The following is a 22,572-nucleotide window of genomic DNA, read 5'->3' as shown; positions in this document are numbered from 1 at the left end:
TTAAATCTTGTGGAGGCTGATATGAGAAAAACTGACCAAATCTTCGAGTAAAACTTGAACATGATTTACCAGATTTACCTTCATCTCCCTTAATTACACATCTTTTAATTTATTATTGACATTTTAAATTTCAATTTTGAAGTTGCGAAAATACTAATTATTAAATTTAAATATCTTTATGTTAAACTCTTCTTTATATTAAATCGCAAATCCTTTCATCTTCAGTTTTTCACTCACAATAAATCATTAGCAAAACTAAGTCAGCTGTTATAAACTTTAGAAGTATTGCTGTGCCTTATCAATACAGTATTTTGAAATATTAAAGAAACTATATCCATAGGTACTATAAAAAAATTCAAACAAATAATTTAGCATTAAAGACAGCAGACAAAACTAATATGATTATCAAAGCATCAAGGACTAAAAAATGTAATAGCAAATACAGAATATGTTTCATTGCATCTCTGATTCTACTATACAAAAATATCAACAAACAACTTAATATACAAACCAGTTCTTTTAATCATTTCCATCGTCCATTGCCTTTACATTTTCACACTTACCATTAGGAAAACATAGTAACAGATATTTCATTGATTTTAGAAACAAAAGAACACTGTGTACTGCTTAGTTTTATGATATTTTCCTTGGTTTAATTTAATCAGTGGTGTGGCAAAACACAAACAATAAATTTATCAAATAAAGTAAAATTTGAACTGAAAGCTATGTTAAGATAAAATAAGAGTATTTTGTATTACCGCACATATACAACAGATTTTAGAAAACAAAAATCAAAGACGATTTAGTTATTGATGGTATTCTTTAGTTTAATTTAAGCATAGGTTTAGCAAAACACAATAACTTAATTTACCTAAATATACATATAAAAAACAATGTGATGTGCAAATTATAGTTATAATCTAACACATGTGAAGCAGATTGAATTTATTTAAAGTAGCCTCCAAATTCATACAAAACATCTATACATTGTAATTTTCATACTGTTTCCATGAAAACATATCAATAACATTATTTTAACTTAAGATTATTAACTTAAGACGCTTTAAAAAATCCAAAGCAGAGCCGGAGTTGATACAGCAACGGTTAAAAAATCTTTTTTTTCTATAATCATTGACATAGTTTTAAAATAAATAATCCATGATAAAATGTTAGATCAAAATAAACCTACCTCATATTTATGGAAAATATTATTTCTTTGTATCAGCTGTCTGAAATTGTGAAATATGCAGTTTAGCAGTTCTTCTTGTTTATATTTAAATGTCAAAGCAAATGTAAACAAACATTGTTAGTGTTCTCATCACAGCCATGGAGACCAATCAATATTTACTTTTAAAATGTTCACCTAAGAACTTTTAAAACCAAAGGGGCAAAAGTCTACGGTCAGTATCGAAATGTGAATAGTCCTATAATGGTCCTTGGTATGGTAACTATATTTTTGTAAAATGTAAGCCCAGTTAGTTCAGTAGTTTTTGCACCTATTAGTAATACACATACAGACAGACACCATTAGATTTTTATATAATAGTATAGATAACAATTCTAACGCACCCTAATTATAATAAATATGCACTTGTATCGTGTGTGGGCTAAGATTAGATGTTTTCCAATGTGTTAGAATGGTAAATAAACATACCTTAAATAAATTTACCAAAATCGGCAATGACACTAACCTATAAACAATAGTGTGGATGAAAGTTAAATGGATTGATTGTAGACCATTAAAGGATTTGATTTTTATCCATTTTAACAGTATTGAATGCGTGTTTATTTGATCTTTTTCTGATTCGATCCAACTAGTATTGCAATATATGTTAAATTCAATTCAGAGTGACCACTACGATTCTAAAATAATAAACATAAACGTATTAGTATCACAATTTACATGATTCATCGATGTATCTTGGTGGAGAGTGCGTCGTCGGTTAGAACCATAGACTAAGCATACTTCCATAGATAAACTACAGCATGGGGACAATGACTCGTTGAAATAAAAATAAATATTACAGTATTTGGAAAGTCCCGAGACCGTTTCGTAGTTTCAATATAGAATTAGACCAAACTACTGTACCGAACCTAACGAAAATCTTTGTTGAACTAATCACAAACTGTACCAAGTTTAGTTATTGGCATCAAACAACATTTTTATGAGTACACACAGTCATATTTTCACAAATTTTTATTTTACTTTCTAAAACACAAATATTTATATTGGTCAACCTTACCAGACATCGAATTAAAATAAATTGCTTGAGGAAAATCTATTAATATGTTGATTGGGTGATTTCCAAACCTTTTACCCCATTGTTGACCCATTGTGTTTACAACCTAATTAGTTCACAATTTTGGAGTACGTGGCTGTTCTGGGATGCAAATAATATGCAGACGTGGGTCTATTGCCCTCTCGAGGCTGCTAGTTGCGACAATAGTGGTGTAATTAACATAACTAGATTACCAAAATGTAATGTCGTGCAGGCTACAGTCGTGAGCGAAACTTGGTACATCAGCTTAGGTGAAGTGCCACGTTGTAGGGAGCCGATTTTCTCACTGGAACTGTCTCAAGGTATTCCTACAGTAGTTTATGTTAAATATTTTGCGCTTTAGGAACTGTTTAAATTTAAGTTCCTTTTATGTTAGTGTAGTGCTTGTTTCAGTTGCAAGCTTTGATAATCCTGTCTTCACAAACATGTAAGCTGTTCCAACTAAACAATCCTTGAACTATTTGACGGATTTAAAGTTTAACATATTTTTGGATGAACAAAATTGATGGGTCAGAAACATGAATTTGTATTACAAATATTGTAAAAATTTGCACTCACACAATTTAATTTATGAACTGTAATTAAAAACCATACTTGTAATATAAAAATTACTAACAATGAAAAAAATACAATTGATTCGTAATGTTATATATTTTATTTTTTATCTATGCGTTTTTATCTCACCCACCTCACAAAGTCCATGCAAATAGTGGTTTGGAGGGTGGGTTTGTGAACATTTAGTTGCCTAGCGGGGAATACTACCACTTTGACCGTTCTGGATAAAGCGCAAAAGAGGTGCAGGATTAAGTATCCCTTGCAAACCCTCTTGGAGGGACTGGAATAGGGCGCAAAAGAAGTGCAACCTGTAAAGGTAAAAAATAATAGTGTAAACAAAGTTGTTAGATTTTGAGCCAGAACCAGTGCTTAAAAATCCAAAAATACTATTAAAAGTCAGATTAGTTTAATTTGTTAACAATAATTTAATCTGATGGTGGCATATAAATTTGAGTTCCATTTCATATCTTTGATCACGATATAGCTATCTTAACCAAACTTACCTCATGCATTGCATTTTAAGTGATAGCCTAGTATTAGTGGTGAATAGTAAACTGGATGGGGAGGGTGTTGTAGTGAAACAAAAAACATCATACAGTAGAACCTTGATAAGAAGACCCTCAATAACAAGTCACCCTTGATAACAAGTACAATTTTCAAATCCCCTTGAATTTTTTTACCCCTAATCACATGTTATTACGAGTACAAACCTCAATAAGAAGTCAACCTTGATAACAAGTCTAATTTAATAATCCCCATGAGAGTCTTGTTATCGAGATTCTACTTTATATAAATATAGGCATTTATTCATAGCTACATATTCAAAGCTAAATCTTTCTATCACATAATGCAGTAATAATCACTTTTCAGCAGAAGACAATATCATTCATTATAGTGATGGGCGGAAGCGCTCTTGAACGTGAATTAAAGGCAAAGGCCATTCAAACTATCGTATCAATGGTAATGATCTCTCCATTGAAATGCCTTCCTATTGTTCAAGTCACTGTAATGTATTCTTTAACCGGTGATAAGTTAATTAGGTGAATCCAACCGATTTTATTATAAATCTTAATCATTCAGCTCAATAAACCTCCTCTGTGAGACGGAGATGGGTTGTTAAATTCGTTGAAGTGGAGGAGGGAGGAATTAAAACTAAAAAGGGTCTTAGGGGGGGGGGATTTTAGGTCTTAGCCCCTTAGCGTTGGATTTATTTCACATTCAAAGATTCTGTGACGATGATCCTCTTTCTTTATAACAGTTTATATGGAAATTGCTATTTAATAGATGATTCTTCAGTTGATTTTTTTTTACCTCAGTCAGATAGTAAACAGGAGACCAACTTTTTTAACATGGATTCTAGGCCTAGGCTACGTTTTTGATAGCTGAGGCGAATCAATTCTTATGGTGTCGATCTAAAATCAACAAATTTAATTTATTGTGAATTAATAGTTTTCTTCACTTTGAAATGCAAAGGGATATTATTCGTTTTGCCTCAGGAATACGTTTTGACCCTAATTGAAATGCGCAGTTTGCACACGTGTTCCCACGCATTAACTTAACTGGAAAAGTTTAAAATGACGGCAAAAATATCTTGAAATTAATTAAAAACTTTTTTTATAAAATGGCTACTTTTTAAAATGGCAAAATTTCTTATCATAATCCATACCAGTGTACCTGTTGCTCGAATTCGAGCAATTGCGAAGTCATTTTAAAACGAATAACAGTCATAATTTCCGATGACTTTAAATAGTCGACTCAAATATTGTGGAAATACTCATGATGTACATAACAGTTCGATATTATGATCATTCCTTGTAAATATTTTATTTTTCAAAAACTGATCTTGTTTTTTTGTGTTTTTTAAGAATTTTTCCCACTCATAGCCACAATAGGTTGTCCATAATAACGAATATAAATTCTAAAAAACAACATTATTTCTATTTCTTCTAATTGGTGGTGTTCTAAGACTTTTCTATGTCTCCAAAGTTTTTATATAGGCTCTTTCAATGATTGCTTAAGAAATGCAGCACAGTGCTAATCAGTTTTCTTTTTGTTCACTGCGACGGGGGTATTTTTATATCAAATTGTCCAGGATTTCTCACTTTTTTCCATTGCAATATTTACACCAACCCAAATTCAAATAGAATATATTTTATTTCAATCAAGTCAGTAAATGTTTGTAGCACAAGATTCCTTTAATTGCAACTAAAATATTAACAGCAATTAAATTATCCATTAGCTCATAATGTAAACAAATATACTTTTCATAAGAATAACATGGAAACTTTAAAATCCACTGGGACAGAGCCCAAGGGACTTAAAAAACCTTTAGGTCAGTTTGAATTCCTACACACCTAGACGAACATTTTGGTATACAATATGTGGGGTTAAATCTTAAAACAAAAAAGCCTCATTGTTTATAAGTTTCCTGTTGTGTATTAAATTCAATCTACGAGTTTTAAGAGCATAAAACCCCCCATGGGTTTGTGGTTGTTAGTTACATAAGTATAGAAAACAAACACTCTTGCCAGCTGTCAACGGTGCTGCAGCGAGCGATTCATTCTCTGTTAGGTCATGATACAAAACAAACACTCTTTCCAGCTGTCAACGGTGCTGCAGCGAGCGATTCATTCTCTGTTAGGTCATGATACAAAACAAACACTCTTTCCAGCTGTCAACGGTGCTGCAGCGAGCGATGCATTCTCTATTAGGTCATGATACAAAACAAACACTCTTTCCAGCTGTCAACGGTGCTGCAGCCAGCGATGCATTCTCTGTTAGGTCATGATACAAAACAAACACTCTTTCCAGCTGTCAACGGTGCTGCAGCCAGCGATGCATTCTCTGTTAGGTCATGATACAAAACAAACACTCTTTCCAGCTGTCAACGGTGCTGCAGCGAGCGATTCATTCTCTGTTAGGTCATGATACAAAACAAACACTCTTTCCAGCTGTCAACGGTGCTGCAGCGAGCGATGCATTCTCTGTTAGGTCATGATACAAAACAAACACTCTTTCCACCTGTCAACGGTGCTGCAGCCAGCGATGCATTCTCTGTTAGGTCATGATACAAAACAAACACTCTTTCCAGCTGTCAACGGTGCTGCAGCCAGCGATGCATTCTCTGTTAGGTCATGATACAAAACAAACACTCTTTCCAGCTGTCAACGGTGCTGCAGCGAGCGATGCATTCTCTGTTAGGTCATGATACAAAACAAACACTCTTTCCAGCTGTCAACGGTGCTGCAGCCAGCGATGCATTCTCTGTTAGGTCATGATTACACGCTTGCACCACATGCAGTTTTACCACAATATCTTCACACCACGTCATTTTCATTGGCTCCCCCTTCACCATCTTACCAACGTCATAACAGTAATTACTACCACAGGCCGTTAAAACAGATTGTATGTTAACTAGGTCAATGGAGATGTTATGTTGTAAAACGTTTAGGGAAAAGTAAAGTTGATTTTACTCGAGTTTTTTGTTGACAAGCAAAAGAGAAAGAGGCGCTGCCATACGGAGAAACAGCAAACAAACAATGTTCAAAACCAGTTAGCCCCCCTCCCCCTAGTTTAAGTGCAAGTTAGGTCAGGGTCAAATTAGGTTAGGATAATTTTCACTTCCGTAATTTCCCAAAAATTAACTTTTTATTTCCTCTCCAAAAACAATATAAAATATCATATCCATTCAAATTTCACATAACCTGACCCAATTTGCATTCAAAAGGTTTGAGGCAGCTGCAGAATTTAAAAACTACACCTTTTTTGTGTCTGTGCACGCTTTATCTTTTATTTTTACTTAATACAGTTTCATTTCAAACAAAGCTTTTTCAATATAAAGGAGTTAAATTATAGTTTTGACAATTTCTGTGTCAGTATGAGTAGGCAAATAGATTAGTCAGCCCAGTATTTGGAATAACTGTGAGTTTAATTTTTTTAGCGTTTAAGAAAAATGTTACTGGGACTCATTTCAATGATGAACTTGAAAATCAAATAAGAATATTCTTTAAGTGGCGTTTTTTCTCTTATTGAAGAATACCTTCAGCACCGGTGCTACGTATTAAAAAACCATTGGATGTATCATTCTTGCCATATGGTATTTACTCCAAGCATATACGTTTTTTTCTCTTCAAATCGTTCTAATTGGAACTTTTTTTAGAAATACATGGGTATTTGATATTATTTTGAACACCGTTGAGTTGAAAATACACCTTATAAAACGTTGTAAAAATACTAAGACCTAAGAACCCCATTTTGATGGATTTTAAAAAACAAGTTCACTTTTTAGTTTTGTATAAACAATAAGATCTAACAACGATAGACAAACATTAATATAAATCAACTGTACTTCAACGTTTCCACTGCTTAAGTTCTCTCTGGTGGTCCTTGAAAGAATGAGTCAGAAAACCTCCAAATTTCGTAATTACAACAATTTATTCTTGTACGACAATTATCCCTCGATGTAGTGGTGGGTGTTGCGTCATTATTATATCACGGAATCACGTCTTTCCCGGGTTATACTAACCGCAGCTGTCAGTTTCCCGCGGTTTTGTCATCAGCATCAGAGACTGTTGCGTGACATCTTCAGTTCTTATAAGTGTCCTGTGATATCTGACCCATGGGGGTCGCGTGCCAGGAAGGATATCCTAGGGAATGTGACACAGGTAGTTCATTACAGTTTCAACCATTAAATCCGTTAGGGGTTGATCTGGTTTGTTAATAGATTTCCTTGTGCGGTCGTTTAAGAGTTATGTTGCATTACATTGTTGATTTGTTGGGGTGTTTCTCGAGATTTACCATATTTTTAAACTTTTTTAGTTTATACTGAGGAAAAAGGCCTTTTATTCGTAGCAATTATTTCAATTGTTTTATAAATTTACTTGGTTCTATTTTAGGCACAATAATGGTTCTAAATTTTGATTACACAGGTTATTGAATATAAATAAAAATTAAGGTAGAATGGTTGCGGCAAATATGTATAATTTTATTTTTTGCATCACATAGTTGGATGTTTATTAATTTAATATCTATATATAAAAATAGTGTTTTTAGAAATTATGAAAGTAAAAAAAGCTGCGGATTGTGATAATGGTTTAAACTCGTTCACTACCGAGTGTAGGGAGATCATGTACAGAGTGTGACAGCCGTTAAGGAACCGGTTTGGATATTTACCAATCATACAATCAAATTCAAAGGTTTGGTAGTTAAAAAAAAATCTTTCTATATACATACCTGAACTGGTTAAACCACGTGCCGAACTAAACTTTTGGCTTACCTACATTCGTATGGTCACCATTTCAGATTAAAATATTTAAGTATTTTTATTTACATTTAAATTCAATTTAAACCACTTTAGAATGCCATATTTGGCGAAACATATGTAGTGGACTTTAAACACTATATTTGAAATGCAAGACGAGGCACGTAATAGCATTGACTATTGGATACTAAAGAAGATTTCCCATCTATATGGACCATCTGTAACCAATTTTTTACTATGAAAGAATGTAGTTGTGTGAGCCAGTCACAGAATGCTCTAGTGTCTAAACTTCTATTTTATACCTTACTAGCTGTAACCCGCGGGCTTTGCCCCGTTTAACTTCTTAATTTTCAAGATGATCTCGTTCGCATGGCTCAATCACGTCCTGGTTGAAGTTCGTTCGCTACGCTCACTCACCTTTAGGTTGGAGCTCGTTCGCTACGCTCACTCACCTTTAGGTTGGAGCTCGTTCGCTGCGCTCACTTGCCTTCAGGTTAGCTCGTTCGCTACGCTCACTTGCCTTCAGTTTAGCGAACGCAGGTTAGCTCGTTCGCTACGCTAACTCGCCTCCAGGTTGAATATTCCATGACATTCTACACGTATATACCAAGTTTCGTGGCAATCGGTTCAGCGGTGTCTGAGTTTATCACTGCCAAACAAATATATATACAAACATCCTCTTTTATACTTATAGATTTGTTGTATTGATAGTCAAAGGTATAGTTTAGTCATTAATTTTGGTTGAAATCTCCCCCAGCTAGACTATTCAAAACAAATTAAATTTTACATTTAATCTAATAAGCTGTTACTAGTGTTTTTCTGTCAAGAAGTTTCACATTCAAGTTCAAACAATCGCCAATACATATTATGCGATAAACTGGTGACATGGAGGGTCGGAACCCACCCTTTAGCTGCAGAACCATTTCTAACTAAAACTGAAAAAAACTAGACCTAATCGGATAGAGGGGGGGGGGGGGGGGGGGTCTACAGTTGAGGATAACTTCACTTCCATTTTCAAACTACCTCTACCTGGTTCAAGTAATAATTCCCCAAAACGATTTTGATTTAAAACCAGCAACAAGTATAAAATGAGATTGGAATGTCTAAGGTATTATTAAGTGGTCCTGTACATTTCCACCTACAATGCAGTAGTGCCAACATTCAACCCCTAAACAGTAATACACGTGAATGCTATTTTCGGTCTGTATGTGTGGCAACCCTTACGACTTTCTCTGTTTTCCAATTTCTCCGAGAATTCTTACGTGTCTGATCCACGACTGCGGTGTTCATTTCCTAACTTTTCTACAAGTCGAGTTGCCTAATGTATGTTCACGATTTTATTTAAACTCGAGGCGAAGTGGATTCGAATAATGTTAAGGATTGTGTTTTTTTTATGAGAATGTGCAATGCCAATTCTATTTCATTAGTGAAATATAGTTAGTAAAATTATTTTAGTAAATTTCTATCGATTGAGAATTATGAATACCATAGAAATACAGTATACTAAATTATTTTATGCAATTTCGTCGTTTCGTTTCAAGTCGTTGAATTAACATTTCAATTTAAAATCAAAAACGTTTAAAAGCTATTTTAGCTGAAATTTATTTCAAGTGTTAGCTAGTGGAAACTATAGGGTGGATTTATAAAACGCGACCGAAATTAAAAATACCACGAGATACATTTTAACGACAAAACAAGCTCATGTGTTGCTATTCCCGTTTTCTTTACTTTATTGCCGATCAGCTGATATGCATTGTTGCATAGTTATCTATTAGTTTTAGTGTTATTGGGAGTTTATTGAAAGATTCAATATAGTGATTTAAGCTCGAAGCCTTAAACGAATAGGTTCAAAATTAAATAGTTGGTGTTATGCCAAGAACGGTTTGAAAAAAGTTTCCTGATGTGATTCCAGCAGGCTCCCTAATAAATCAAATTGACACGTACAAATTTAAGTGAACCGGATCCTTAGTAAAACAAAAACTTTGTGTATTTGTGGCACTTTGTGAACTATGTGGCAGTCTCAAAACTATTATAATAGCTTAATTAAAATAATGCAAACATATAATGTAATGAGAATCAAAAGATTAACACAGGGAAAAGTAAACAAACATACTAAAAACAAAAACAAATCTAACAGCTGGTGCTTCTTCAATATTTTAAATGTGATACAACCCTTTGAGGTTCGTGCCCACAGCAGAGGATTTGTCAAAAAAATCTAACATTTTTCGGGGGGAAGTTTCAAATCAAGACCTTTCATTTCAGTATGCAATTAATATGTGTGTGGCTTAAGGTTTTCTCAAAAATGTGTGACCCTTATTAGCTTTATGATAGATGCTAACAAAGTAAATGTACATACCGGTAGTACATGCAAACATTGTGGTTTCTCTTTTTGTTGTCATGGAGTCCAAACAATATTTACTTGTTACAAAGGTGTAAGTGCACCTCCAAGCTTTCAACGTCAGCTTAGCATAGCTCGAGGAGATTTTAAGGCAACACAATTAGGCCTAAGTTGTCCGGGTACACGATTTATCAGAGTAAAATTTCAGCCAAAGTCGGAACAGTAAATTTGCGATTACTCAAAACAAACAACCAAATCTTACAATATTAATGATTTCACAATGCAACATAGTTATTCATTTGAACGTAAAATGAGGAAACTACTTTGTAGAGAAAACATTCCAACTCTAGCTGATAACATGTTCGTGAAACAGACAGTGCCATAAAATGAAATGAAACAATTATCGTCAAAAGAGCATTTAATGTTGCGGTTAGTTACGTCAGCTGTGGTCACGACAGGTCTACCAACGTATGAGTCAGCTGGGTGGTGTACTCGGCAAGCGTGGCTCACCTATGTCAACAAAACATAGGGTTGGCAACCCTGGATGTATTGTAAACAATGCAGTGTACAGGTTAAAAATTAGGAAAACTGCAAAAAAGAGTAAAATTCTGAAAACCCCCGAAAAACGTACGAATGATAATGTTTACTTAGTGTAAATGATGCGATATAAAGTAATTTATCTCTGAGATATATGTCTTAAAATTTTAAACCTTAAAATAAATGATCTTACAGTCTGATCTTAGTCAGTAACAAAGCTACACAGGTCATCTCACTATATTCTACACTTACCATTCACTCATATTTAAGATGAAATTCCCATCTCATTTGATAATGAATATTATAATGATACAATGAAAATTTAGGTAGACTCCATTATAGATACACATCCTATTTTGTATTAGCGAAGACAAATAAATGTCAACCACCACACCATCGAAATCAATTCCAATCTGTTTCACATAATCAACGAACAATCCAGCCTAATATTGCATGTGATTGTTTCTCTGAACATTCTCCTAGATACAATCATATGTTTATACCTAGGTTGATACATACACGTAAATATTTCGCAATTGGCCGGAACTACCCAGGGTAGGTTGCAAGATCTGAAATACTCCAGTTGAAAGTTAGTTCCTGAAGATTAGAGTAGTTTAGTGCTGAGAAGCAGTTGGAAAGTGTCTTCTGTAAGGAAACCGGTGAAGGTTAGTCTTCAAATTGAATACAACTTTTTACATTTAAGATTTTTGAACCTTTTTTGCGAACTTATCATGGGAAAATTATTGGATGATAATTATCAACAATCAAATAATCTAATTATCCTCAAAGTAATGGGATTAGAAATAAACCTTTCTGTACTTGATGTGATCGAAACATAAAAAAGTATTTGGTTCCTCAATGGGTATGTAGGTGTTATTAGTGTTATGGATTGGCAATTAGTTGAGTTTGTCGGAGGAAATACTAGTTTACAGCTAACTAAAGTTCAATTACTTCAGAATTAGGTACAATAATCTCAGATAGTAATATTAAATTATAACAAGCTGCTATACCCGTGCTTTGCAACGGGAAGAAAATGTGACCGAGAGAGCTATTAAAGTGATGATGATGTGTGTTTTAAAATACAGCAACTCTATGACTTAGTCTTAAAATATAAACTGATTTATAAGCGTAAACCTACTTACTTTCAAACCCCTACTATTGATGTTAATAGATCCTTAAGAATATGACAACATACCTTAGTTTAGCAATAGCATCAAATGCTTCATATTGATGCTTCATGAATGACATGTTTTACCATAATTCTTAAATGTTAGTCAAGCCTCTTCACATGTAGCTTACTACATAAATTTAAAAAAATGAAACTATAAACAATACTTTACAAAACGTAGGCTATACAACCTCACTTTAAAACCAAACATAACCCTCCTCAATCTACATAAAGAGTCACAAACATATTTTTCGAGTAAATAAATAAACACCAGTTCCTTGTACTGACCAGCTGTTTCATTAACTAAATTAAATTAAATCATTTAAACATTGGAAGCATGCCAGGCGTAGCCCTTTAGAAATCAGCCTGTGCCAGGCGTAGCCCTTTAGAAATCAGCCTGTAGGGCAGAGCCCTTAGGAAATTCGTCCATATCAATACTTTTCGGCAAATCTACTCAATCCAAGCTTCATTTTGATGTGCCATATGCCTATATTTTTATTTGGTAAATTACCTTAACCGTTTACATAAAATTTGATTGTATAACTTTAATAATATAATAGATAATTTTGTTGTATGTCTTAAAAAATACTACAACTCGCAGTCAAATAGTCATTCCGCAACTCAACTTCTGCAAAAATAATCTCGACACAAAAAATTTAATTAATAGTGTGGGTATTCGAATGTTTAGATTTATTTAAATTTCAAGTTGGATAGAAGACCACTTAGGTTGATAATTTTCGTACTTATCACTTATTGGTCAGGGCTATTACTTTAAAACGTATTGATGTTTGGGTCAATGTATTAGTTGTTGTCAATGTAACAGATTTTTGTGGAGGAAACGTTTTGGTGATCCTGCGTCAACTTGTATATTATTTTTGTCATTGTGACATGTCTGTTGATAAATCGTGATAATTTTCCCCTAGTAAAGAAGCATTATATTTATAAACTGTTAATATAATTTATTAGAGAATAAACGGGTTATGTTTCACATAACTAACCATAGTTATATAATTCCATTGAGTGAGTCCACGATTACAACAGCAGACTCAAGGACTGGGTGAAAGACTTGTTGACGAACCCCCGAGCTATGTATCATACTTGTCTACTTTCTTTGATGAATAAACCTCAGCTTTTGTCCAACTCATAGTATATAAATACCACGGTAAACTCAAGGTCTGGGTATAAGACCTTGTAAAATACTTGGAGGTCGAACTCTTCGAGCTGCGTTTGATAACTTTTGATTGGAAAGATTTTTTAATTTATCAATTCAATCAATTAGTTAGGACTGCTTTACACTATTTAAGCGAAATATTATTGAAGGTTGTGATGCTTGCTGAACAATCCCGACTGGTTGCTTACTGCTCTTGATAAAATCTCAATTACAAAAAGACGACTTGGTCTAGTTTCGAAGTATCACCTAGCTGTTGCTTCCCGGGCTACTTTCTAACATAGATTAGGGATAAATTGAACGTAATTTTAACGTATATTTATGCGATATGTCAAGGTAGTTTTATTTGTCCATTTGTCTTGTTATTTAACAAACTTTAAAATTATTTAAACTAAATATAAGGCTTAAGTTAAGTAAACAAATTTTTTGTGTTATTTTTAAAATCTCAAATCGAAAATGTATACATTTGACAAGTACAAATTACAGTAACTTTTTCAAGTTTACAGTTCAAAAATATGTCAAACCAACTCCTAACTCTTATAAGTTGGAGACATGTATATAGTTATCTATATTAAACCCTAAACATAGTTAACTACTATTATTAACTGTGATAGCAACGTATTTATTGATCTTAAAAATGGAAGTATAACACAATGACGGCATTGCAAGACTTTATAGGACAAAGCGCGAATATATCGAGTGGTGAGGGGTTTGGGAAGAGTTTTTAATCAAGCGTATCTTAAATCTTATATCGGCACCATCACGTACAATAACTATCGAGAATTTATGTAATTTTTTTATGTAGATTTAATTTCAAACGGATTGGTTGAGTTTCAAACCTCTACAAGTTGTTTAGTTGGTTTGCTGATTGGAAACGCTTACAACTCGCCGTTCTGTAATTTCGGGACTCTTCGATATATTTGAAAGAATAAATAAATAACGGATTATCTTAAATTACATCATTTACTTATTGCTCAGGTAGGGTGAGTGACCCTCATAATGGACAAACGCACGTAGGCTTAACCACTGCAGATTGCAACTTTCACCCCAACTGTACAAGGGTTAGTTGAGGTACGTTAGTTTGTGTTATGCCCTCTACGAGGACACCTTAGAGCATGGGGTTTCCTATAGAAGACACCATAGACCACTGTAAAGGTATTAATTTATCCTACTAGTAAACATACTATTTTTGGGTTACTACGTTACATGTTAGTAAATTTTATAAGTTTAACGATGCTATATTGTAAAAGATTGAACAGGTTGCGTCTTGAAATAGATTTGGTATAGGCATTCATTTTGTGAATGGTAGAAAATAATCTATTAGGTATGTTGGGTTTTGTCTGATCACTAAGATTATGCGTGAGTAAATATAGGATACTATACTACCAGAAATGGTTGAAAAGATCCTCGAGAGAAGGGGAATGACAAAGTACTTGGAAGGATGGGTTGGGGACAGATAAGGGGAGTTAAACAAAATAATAGCAAACTTTTAAACTTTATGTTTTTAAGAATATATTTCAATATAGATTAATCAGCTTTTGAAACTTTTTCATTCAAATAAAATCTATTTGAACTACCCCCACCTTCATACTGCCAGATTCTATCTTCTCTTATAGTTTTAGTAGTATAGTATTGAGACATATAAACGCTAAAGTTCACAATACGTGTGTCAGTTTGGCTTTGAAAGTTTGCGTATTCGGCAGTAAATTGACAACAGGACAATCTGTGGCAGAACAGTCTAACAATTCGATAAAAAACTACATATTTCACATGCCTACATGTATCAATATTCTTAGACAATAAAAAGGACTATTTACATTTTACTATTACAAAAAGTGTATACTTTAATATTGTAAGAGCAACATTTTGACTATTATGTAACTCATTCCCTTTTGACCTCACGCCACACAAATCGCCTGCATCCTACTAATATTATAAATGAGAAAGTTTGGATGTATGGATGTATGTTTGTGACAAGTAAACGCGAAAAATACTGGTCGGATCGGACTGAAATTTGGTGTGATGATAGCTCACATTCCCGATTAACATATAGACGCATTCTTATCTCAAAAGACCTTTCGGGCTCCACCCCAGTGGCTCTGGAGTTTCCCATGTTGACCTTATGAGTAATCTATCTATCTATCTATATATTAATAGGCAAGCATGTTTCTTTAAAACCTTTTTTCTCAGCTCGCGTGTATCGTAGGAAAAATCTACGCATACCGTTAGAAAGCTATTTTCCTGTAGGTGTGCAGAATCCCTTTATAAATTAAAATAGGCTCAAAAATAAGCACAAAAAATGAATTTGAAATTTAAAAAAATTAACATGGGTATTATGGGTTGCTATGGTGATGACGAAATAACAACACAATATAAACAGAAAATCAAAACAAATGGAAGACATTCCAATCACATGTTTTATTTACAGTGTGGGGTGAAAATAGAGAAGGTTGTACAAAACATACTTTTGGTCGATTTTTCGACCACGGGGCGTGCTCTCGTCATATTTAAAAGGAATAAAAGAATTTTTTCAGCTGTTTCAACTACACAAGTTGGTTCTATGATATTAAATAGCATTAAAAAGTAATAAGGTTTACCAACAGGGTGCAGTACTATTAACTTTTTTGCATTTTGTGTCCTCTTCCCGTTGCAAAGCACGGGTACAATAGCTAGTACTCTATATAATAAGATTTGTACTAATAATCCTATAAAAGCATAAAGGTAAATTTATGACAAATTCATGAGTTTTAACACTGTTATGTACTATGGGAGCACTATGCTAAACACTGTATTATGCTACAGAATCCTTGGAAGTCACTCTAATGGGTTGATCGTGTAAGACCGTGACACCGGTGCTCTTAAATGACGGAACTGTGATGAGTGCGGTGGCATCAGGAAAACTATATAAGCTTTGTTCGCAAATTGTCTCATTTTCGTCGCGAAGCCTTGGGTTTAGCTTGCAGAAAGTGTGCAAATATTTCAGTCGTCATGAAAATTATGTGGGCAGTAAAAATAAAACTAGAACCTCTGCATTTTTACTTGTAGCGAAACTTTGTAATCACGTAAATCAAATTCACGTAGCATTCGTAAAAGCTGACGGTGTAAGGTTGATATTTGAACTTTAAAGTACACACAATTGTACAAATAAATACCCCCACCGCAGCAAACCTGCTGACTAAGCGAATTTCCATTTGTCTGAATTAATTTTAATTAAATCTATAAAAAAAAAAACATTAGGTTTAATGAGTGCCTATAAGTTTGTTCTATGAAATGGAAAAGCATTAAAAAGTTATAAGATTTACCAACAGGGTGCAGCACTATATATTTTTTGCATTTATGAAAACAGCTAATTTGAACTAAGCAGCAACAAAAAACTGTGATTCGCAATGAGAACTGTCAAAGTAGGATTGTTTACAGTTATGTTTATTTTTTTCATTTCATGAATAATTTGTGATATTTTGCGAATTGTTGATAATTTATTTTTCTCTATTGTTTAGGTTGAAATTTGGACCTTTTAATTTTTTTGGAAATTTGGACCCTGATTGGAGCTTTCTCAATCTCGTAATTGGTAGAACATTATGGCTATGGTAGATGTATAATACTATAGAATACTGTAAATTTAAAAAACCAAATTTTATCAAACTGTGTCCTTCCTTATTGCAAACGCAAAGCTTGAGTATAACTGCAATAAGCATTTTATACTTATATTCCAACCCCGTACGAAGGACGGGTACTCTGCTAGTATATCATATTGCTTGAGGGTACGAAGGTACATTCCGTCGCTTCTCCACCAGTAAAGAAAGTGTTACCGTATGTTCCGTTTCGGCCGTTCCAATGGCAATGGCAAACAATAGATCATAACGGCACTGGCACCATGACTAGCAACCTACTAACCTATCTTCCTTCTCACTCTCATCGCTCAATCTCTCATTCTTCATCTCGGGATTTACTTTCTTCGGTCGCAAAGCAGCCAGTCATCGACACTGCTGATTCCCTCTCTGTAATGAGTGGCAACTGGTGGACTACTTTGAAACTGTGGATATTTGGGTTAAGACTTGGGGTGAAATTGTGAAAATTAGTCAACCTGTGTGGAATCCCGCACTGCACGCCAAATCGTAGAATTATTAGGTTGACAACCTCTTTGTTCTAGGTACATTTGCTTTTCAGCAATAGTCTCAAGCTTGTGTCTGGAAGTGTAGTAAAGCAAGGGGTGAGCCGGTAGTTGCGGTAAAATCCACGACAATCGCTGGAATCAGTTGGAATCAGCTGGAATCATAGACCATCATGATTCCAACTCCGTCGCCGATTCACTAAACATCTTGTATGTAGTTATCAGGTACAAGCCGCTCCCATGCCTTTCAAAGGGATCAAGATGCAGAAGAGACAATTTTGGTCCCTTTAAAAGCCGTTAAATGGTTGTTTCATCCTCAATTTAATTTAGAGTGGAAATTCAACTTTACCAATTAACTTGCAAATAGTCAGTTTATGTAAATGTTCATTTACAAATATCTTATAAAGAGCTGGTTATTGGCAAGTCGCAAGAATCACTTTGCCCGTTCCAAAATTCAAGGCCCTTAAATTGACAATTGATTTTACCCCTGAATTTAGCCTACACCCTTAAATTTACCATAGATTATAGAAAAATAACATAAACACCTCCCAATGATTTGAGAGTTAAAAGTATTTTTTGGTCAGCTGAACAAATGTTAACATGTTTACATTTTCACTTCTATCAAAACAAACAATTCATCTAAATAAGGTTATGCTACATTAGTTTTATAGAAGTAAGAAATATAGTGAAAAAAAACAACAATAATCGATTAACCATCCAGTTAAGCTTTCTTTAATCTATTTGTGGATAAGGGTATATTTAAAAAATACGAAATTATTGTATTGCAAAATATCCCACTAGAGTAAAACGTTTAAGATCAGGATTAGGCTCAACTTATATGAAAAATGCTCTTTGTGGCACTTGCATGTTTTAACATTTACGTCACCGTATTACCTTTTCTGCGAAGTTGTGCAATTAAATAACGCTTCCGGTGTTGCACTAGAGATTCTTTTGAGTTTCAAAAAATGAATCACGGAATAACATCCCTGCCCTCTTCCACAGGAAGTGCAAATTCTTAGAGTTTCGCCCAAAGGCTTCTAGTGATTTGCCTAACGACTTATCATTTCTTCCCCAGTTCAGTGAACTAGAGCTAGAGTCTTTGGCCTCTCACTTCCTCCACCTCCCATTCATCCTGCACCCTAAGTCGTCGTTTCCGCCCCCTAGGCACCAGGTCATTAGAACAATCACTAATCGTCGTGAGTCCGTTAATGGTGACCTCGTTATTGTCTGGGATGTGCGATTACTACTTTTTCATGGTGGTTTAAATAACTTTATATTTATTGCCAATGAAATATTTCATAGCGGAAGAGAATTTCATATTGAAAAACATTTCTTAAACAAAAATAGTTATGAGTATCAGGAAACTTAAAAATTATAAAAATGCTATATATTTTGACATAAAAAAGCTTTAATGTGGGGAAAACATTGCACAAACATCTAAGTTTACAAAATAATGAAGTCAAGTATGTAATTAAATGCAATATATAAAAAAATTTTCTGCGATGAATGTAAATTATATTGTTTATAGATTTAAGTGAACTATCTGGAGCGAGTGAAGCTCTTATGTACATAGACTCTAATGCGTTTTGTCATACAAATAGTCCTTCTAGACGGCTGAAGCAATCATTTTCAAAATTTTCTACGTGTATATTTGCTAATCTTTACGAACTGTACAATACTAGGGAATTTCTCTGATATTTCCAAACCTTAACATGTTATTACCAAACTCTAGAATATAACATTGTACATTTAGGGGAAAGTTTCACTTCTAATCAGATTTTGTACAACATTTCAACCTGTGGAACAGATTATTTGATATAGTTGCAGTATCATTAACTCCTTACTTGTAACTGATAAACACTTCTTGTTGTGCCTCTTGGACAGTAAAGAATAATATTTTGTTGATGTTATTTCAAAGTTCTATTGAGGCGGTCAAGGTTGTCGGATTAGTTGTTGACGGTTGAATTTACTTGTACAAATTTACCAATTAACTTTAATGAGTAATTGATTAATCTAAGTGTAATTGTTATTGGGAATCGAATTATTACAGTACTGGAAATCCACCGATATTTCTTCAGGCTAGTTTAGTCACTTGTTTCCCCTTTCAACAAGAAGATTTTAATTCCCCACAAACAAAATTATTGGCACTGCAAATTAGTGGATATTTCCTCTATACCAAGAGAAAAATATTTTCCAGTTGTCCTGCATTTCTACGGTATCACTCTTAATCCATTAAGCCCAAAGTACCCATGAACTTTTGAGAAAACTACAAGTCACACCTTTATAAACAATATACTTAAAATGTTCGTCATGACGAGAAACCTTGCGCAAAACTATCCATTATTTCATATAATATATTACATATCCTTTGGTTAATAATTAATATTTTAATTACGTGATTACCCAATACTCTAGACATTTTATATGACATTGTTTGTTTATTATTTCTAACTAATTATTGCCGACTGGCAATTAACGTTGGCAAAAATCACCGGTTATTTCCTTTTGACCCTAGGAAAGTTTTAGTAATTTGTTTCAAGTTAAAGGGATGATTTAAATACAAAGTTAACAAGGCTTTGTCTGCAGTACATGTTCGTTGTATGTAGTGGTTACATGTGTAATGTTGTGTGTTTCCCTTGCAACGATTTCATCTATAAGTTTCATGACTAGGTAACTATTTTTGCATGTAATGACAAGCAGTTTTTGAATTAAAATTACAATGTTCTTAGCACTGTTTACCTTTACAATAATGTCCTTGAACAATATTATTGAGAGTTTTCGTTATTTTGTTTGAACCATAATGATTATGAAGCAAATATCTATTTTACAACAATGTATTTGCAGATCCTGTCCAAACATAAAATAATAACTTACACAATTTTCAAATTTTTAACTATTGGCGATGCAGTTATTCGAGAAGAGCTCGTTTTATTAACTTTTCACAGCATATAGGCTGAATGTTTTAATGACTCTAATTATTACCTTTTACATCATCAACATGTGTTTTAGCAAATGCGGTTGAGTAGGGCCTAAATTTACTTCCATTGTTCGGTATCGCCGTAATGTGGTCTGCGGTGTGGTCGGTACGGGGATTCTTTCGTCGATTATTTTCTGGTATTTTTCATTATTCTCAACAGTAATAGTAATAGTGCTAAGTAATGATTGTAAATATTTATGAATGCTCTAAAGTCATAAAGATGTACAGTACCAAAGTTATTTTTATCATATGGCATGTATTATATAATTAGAACTACGCTACTGAATTTAAGGCACAAATTTAAACAAAATATCTTGCTATATAGTCAAAAAATGTCAGTTAATTCAAATAGTTTGTTTTATATTTCCCTGAAAATATGTGGCCAACTTAATCTACGTAAGCTTCAACTTGAAGATTTTTTTTACAACATATAATTCCAGACCGTAATAAATTCTTAAAGTTTACTTAGGTACTTGATTATGTAAACTGTTTTCCTTATTAACTAATCTATGAAACCCTCGTAAAATTTTATCAGACTGATTTTCCCCACAAAATTTAATGACATTAAATAATTTACATGAACTTTGTTCGAGATTTTTTTTACTTTATGTATTTAATTGTTTCTCTACGTTATGACATAATATTCATAATGGTTTAAATAATGTTTTCAATTAAAGAATATTTTGAGGAAATTGTATACATCTCGCAAATGTTGAGTATATTTAATTGGATTTTTTCGTGGTGTTTCCTTCCGTGAATTTATTTGTCATACTAAAAAAGGTTCACACACCTTGAGTGCGATCATGATTTTGGTTTTGGTGACGACCGATATCCCTGTACGGCCTAAAATGGCAACGATTCGGCGCTGAACCTAGTTACTAAGTGTGACTCAAATTGCTATTGATAGAGTTTCAGGTACCTATAAATAGCTTCTTACAGAAGTAGCTATCTAAACAAATTTTAATACTCGTCGGTAAATCGGAGGCATTAAACACGATCCTGAGAAAAGTGTAGCGTTTTGATGGTTCGAAATCGAACCCAGCAGCTGTTCCTGATCATTGGGCTTTAAATAAATGATCCTGACTGATGAAACAGCTGATCTTCAGTAACAAAGCTACAAGGATCAATTAATCAATCAAACATTGATCATTATACACTCATCATCTACTCATATTTTGGTTAAGATACGCACCCAGATGGTGGTCCGGGAGAGAGGTGGGGTTAATTGAAGTCCCCATCTTAATTTATAACGCTAATGCGCGTTATAACGCGTTAATCCACACAATAATCCACACTGAGCTAGTAATCGTAAAACGCATATTTTTCCCTTCAGTATGATAACTACTCAACGTTTTGTACGTATTATCATTGACTATTTGATACTGAAGTTGTATTAATAGTCAAAGGTTATATATTGTGTATACGAGATTTCGAATATAGGAAACTCTGGTTATTTAATTTTAAAGTTTTCAAATTATTGTTACAGTGAGCGCATTGAGCAGTATGGCGCCAAACGTAACAGGATCGCCAACCTCGCTGTTTTTGGCGGGGGCGGAGATCTGCCCTGAACAGAAGATTGTTCCTGAGAAACTCCGCATCAAGTCCGTGCCCACCCCCGCCCCTACATCCACCCCCGCCGCCCCCAAGTCAGAATACCACTGGGAAATAGTGTGGAGAAACGTGGCTGCCTTTATCTACCTCCACGGAGCCGCCGTGTATGGTCTGTTGCTCCTCTTAACTGGGAGAGTACATCCACTCACACTACTGTTCAGTAAGTATAAAAATACATTTGTCAATACAGTCTGTTTTCGATTATAGTGGCAAAGAAAACTAATGACAGAAACATATGGAGAGTTCAAAAAACAAACACACAATTCCAAAACAATCGCCACTATTGTGGGGACAGGTATCGTCCGGCCCATACCATAGGTATGGCGAAGCACTATTGCTTTTAGGCGACTTGCATCACAAACACAGCCCGATCAAACAGTTGTTGTACAGAAGGGAGACGCTCTCCACAAATATTACTCAGTGTTTGAACTTGGGAGACAAAACAGAAAACTCTCTCGTGTAAATAACATTACACGATCTTGAGAAAGCGAGCGTTTCTTTATGTAACCAAAGTTAAAAACACTTGATAGCAATCCCGTCATAGATAATATCAGAAAGCATTGAGGAT

General features: G+C 34.0%; 1 protein-coding gene across 4 annotated transcripts in view; it reads left to right on the top strand.

Moving 5' to 3' along the window:
* LOC128988610 (acyl-CoA Delta-9 desaturase-like) overlaps nucleotides 1–22,572 on the top strand; it is a 49,220-nt gene that overhangs the window by 2,079 nt on the left and 24,569 nt on the right. Inside the window, exons 1-2 of one of the 4 annotated variants that reach the window (XM_054410061.1) lie at nucleotides 2,491–2,581; nucleotides 21,880–22,164. In XM_054410061.1, coding sequence (XP_054266036.1) covers nucleotides 21,897–22,164 — 268 coding nt within the window. In that variant the 5' untranslated portion in view covers nucleotides 2,491–2,581; nucleotides 21,880–21,896. Of the gene's footprint in view, nucleotides 1–2,490; nucleotides 2,582–11,616; nucleotides 11,635–20,427; nucleotides 20,531–21,879; nucleotides 22,165–22,572 lie in introns of those variants that run through there. The other 3 variants (XM_054410062.1, XM_054410059.1, XM_054410060.1) reach the window with 3 other exon arrangements.

This window comes from Macrosteles quadrilineatus, unplaced genomic scaffold (genome assembly GCF_028750875.1).
Source record: "Macrosteles quadrilineatus isolate MER2022 unplaced genomic scaffold, UCM_ALF_1.0 Scaffold_3__2_contigs__length_128488019, whole genome shotgun sequence".
NCBI lineage: Eukaryota > Metazoa > Arthropoda > Insecta > Hemiptera > Cicadellidae > Macrosteles > Macrosteles quadrilineatus.
Note: the sequence above shows the minus strand (reverse complement) of the source record. Positions and strands in the feature narration are given on the sequence as shown.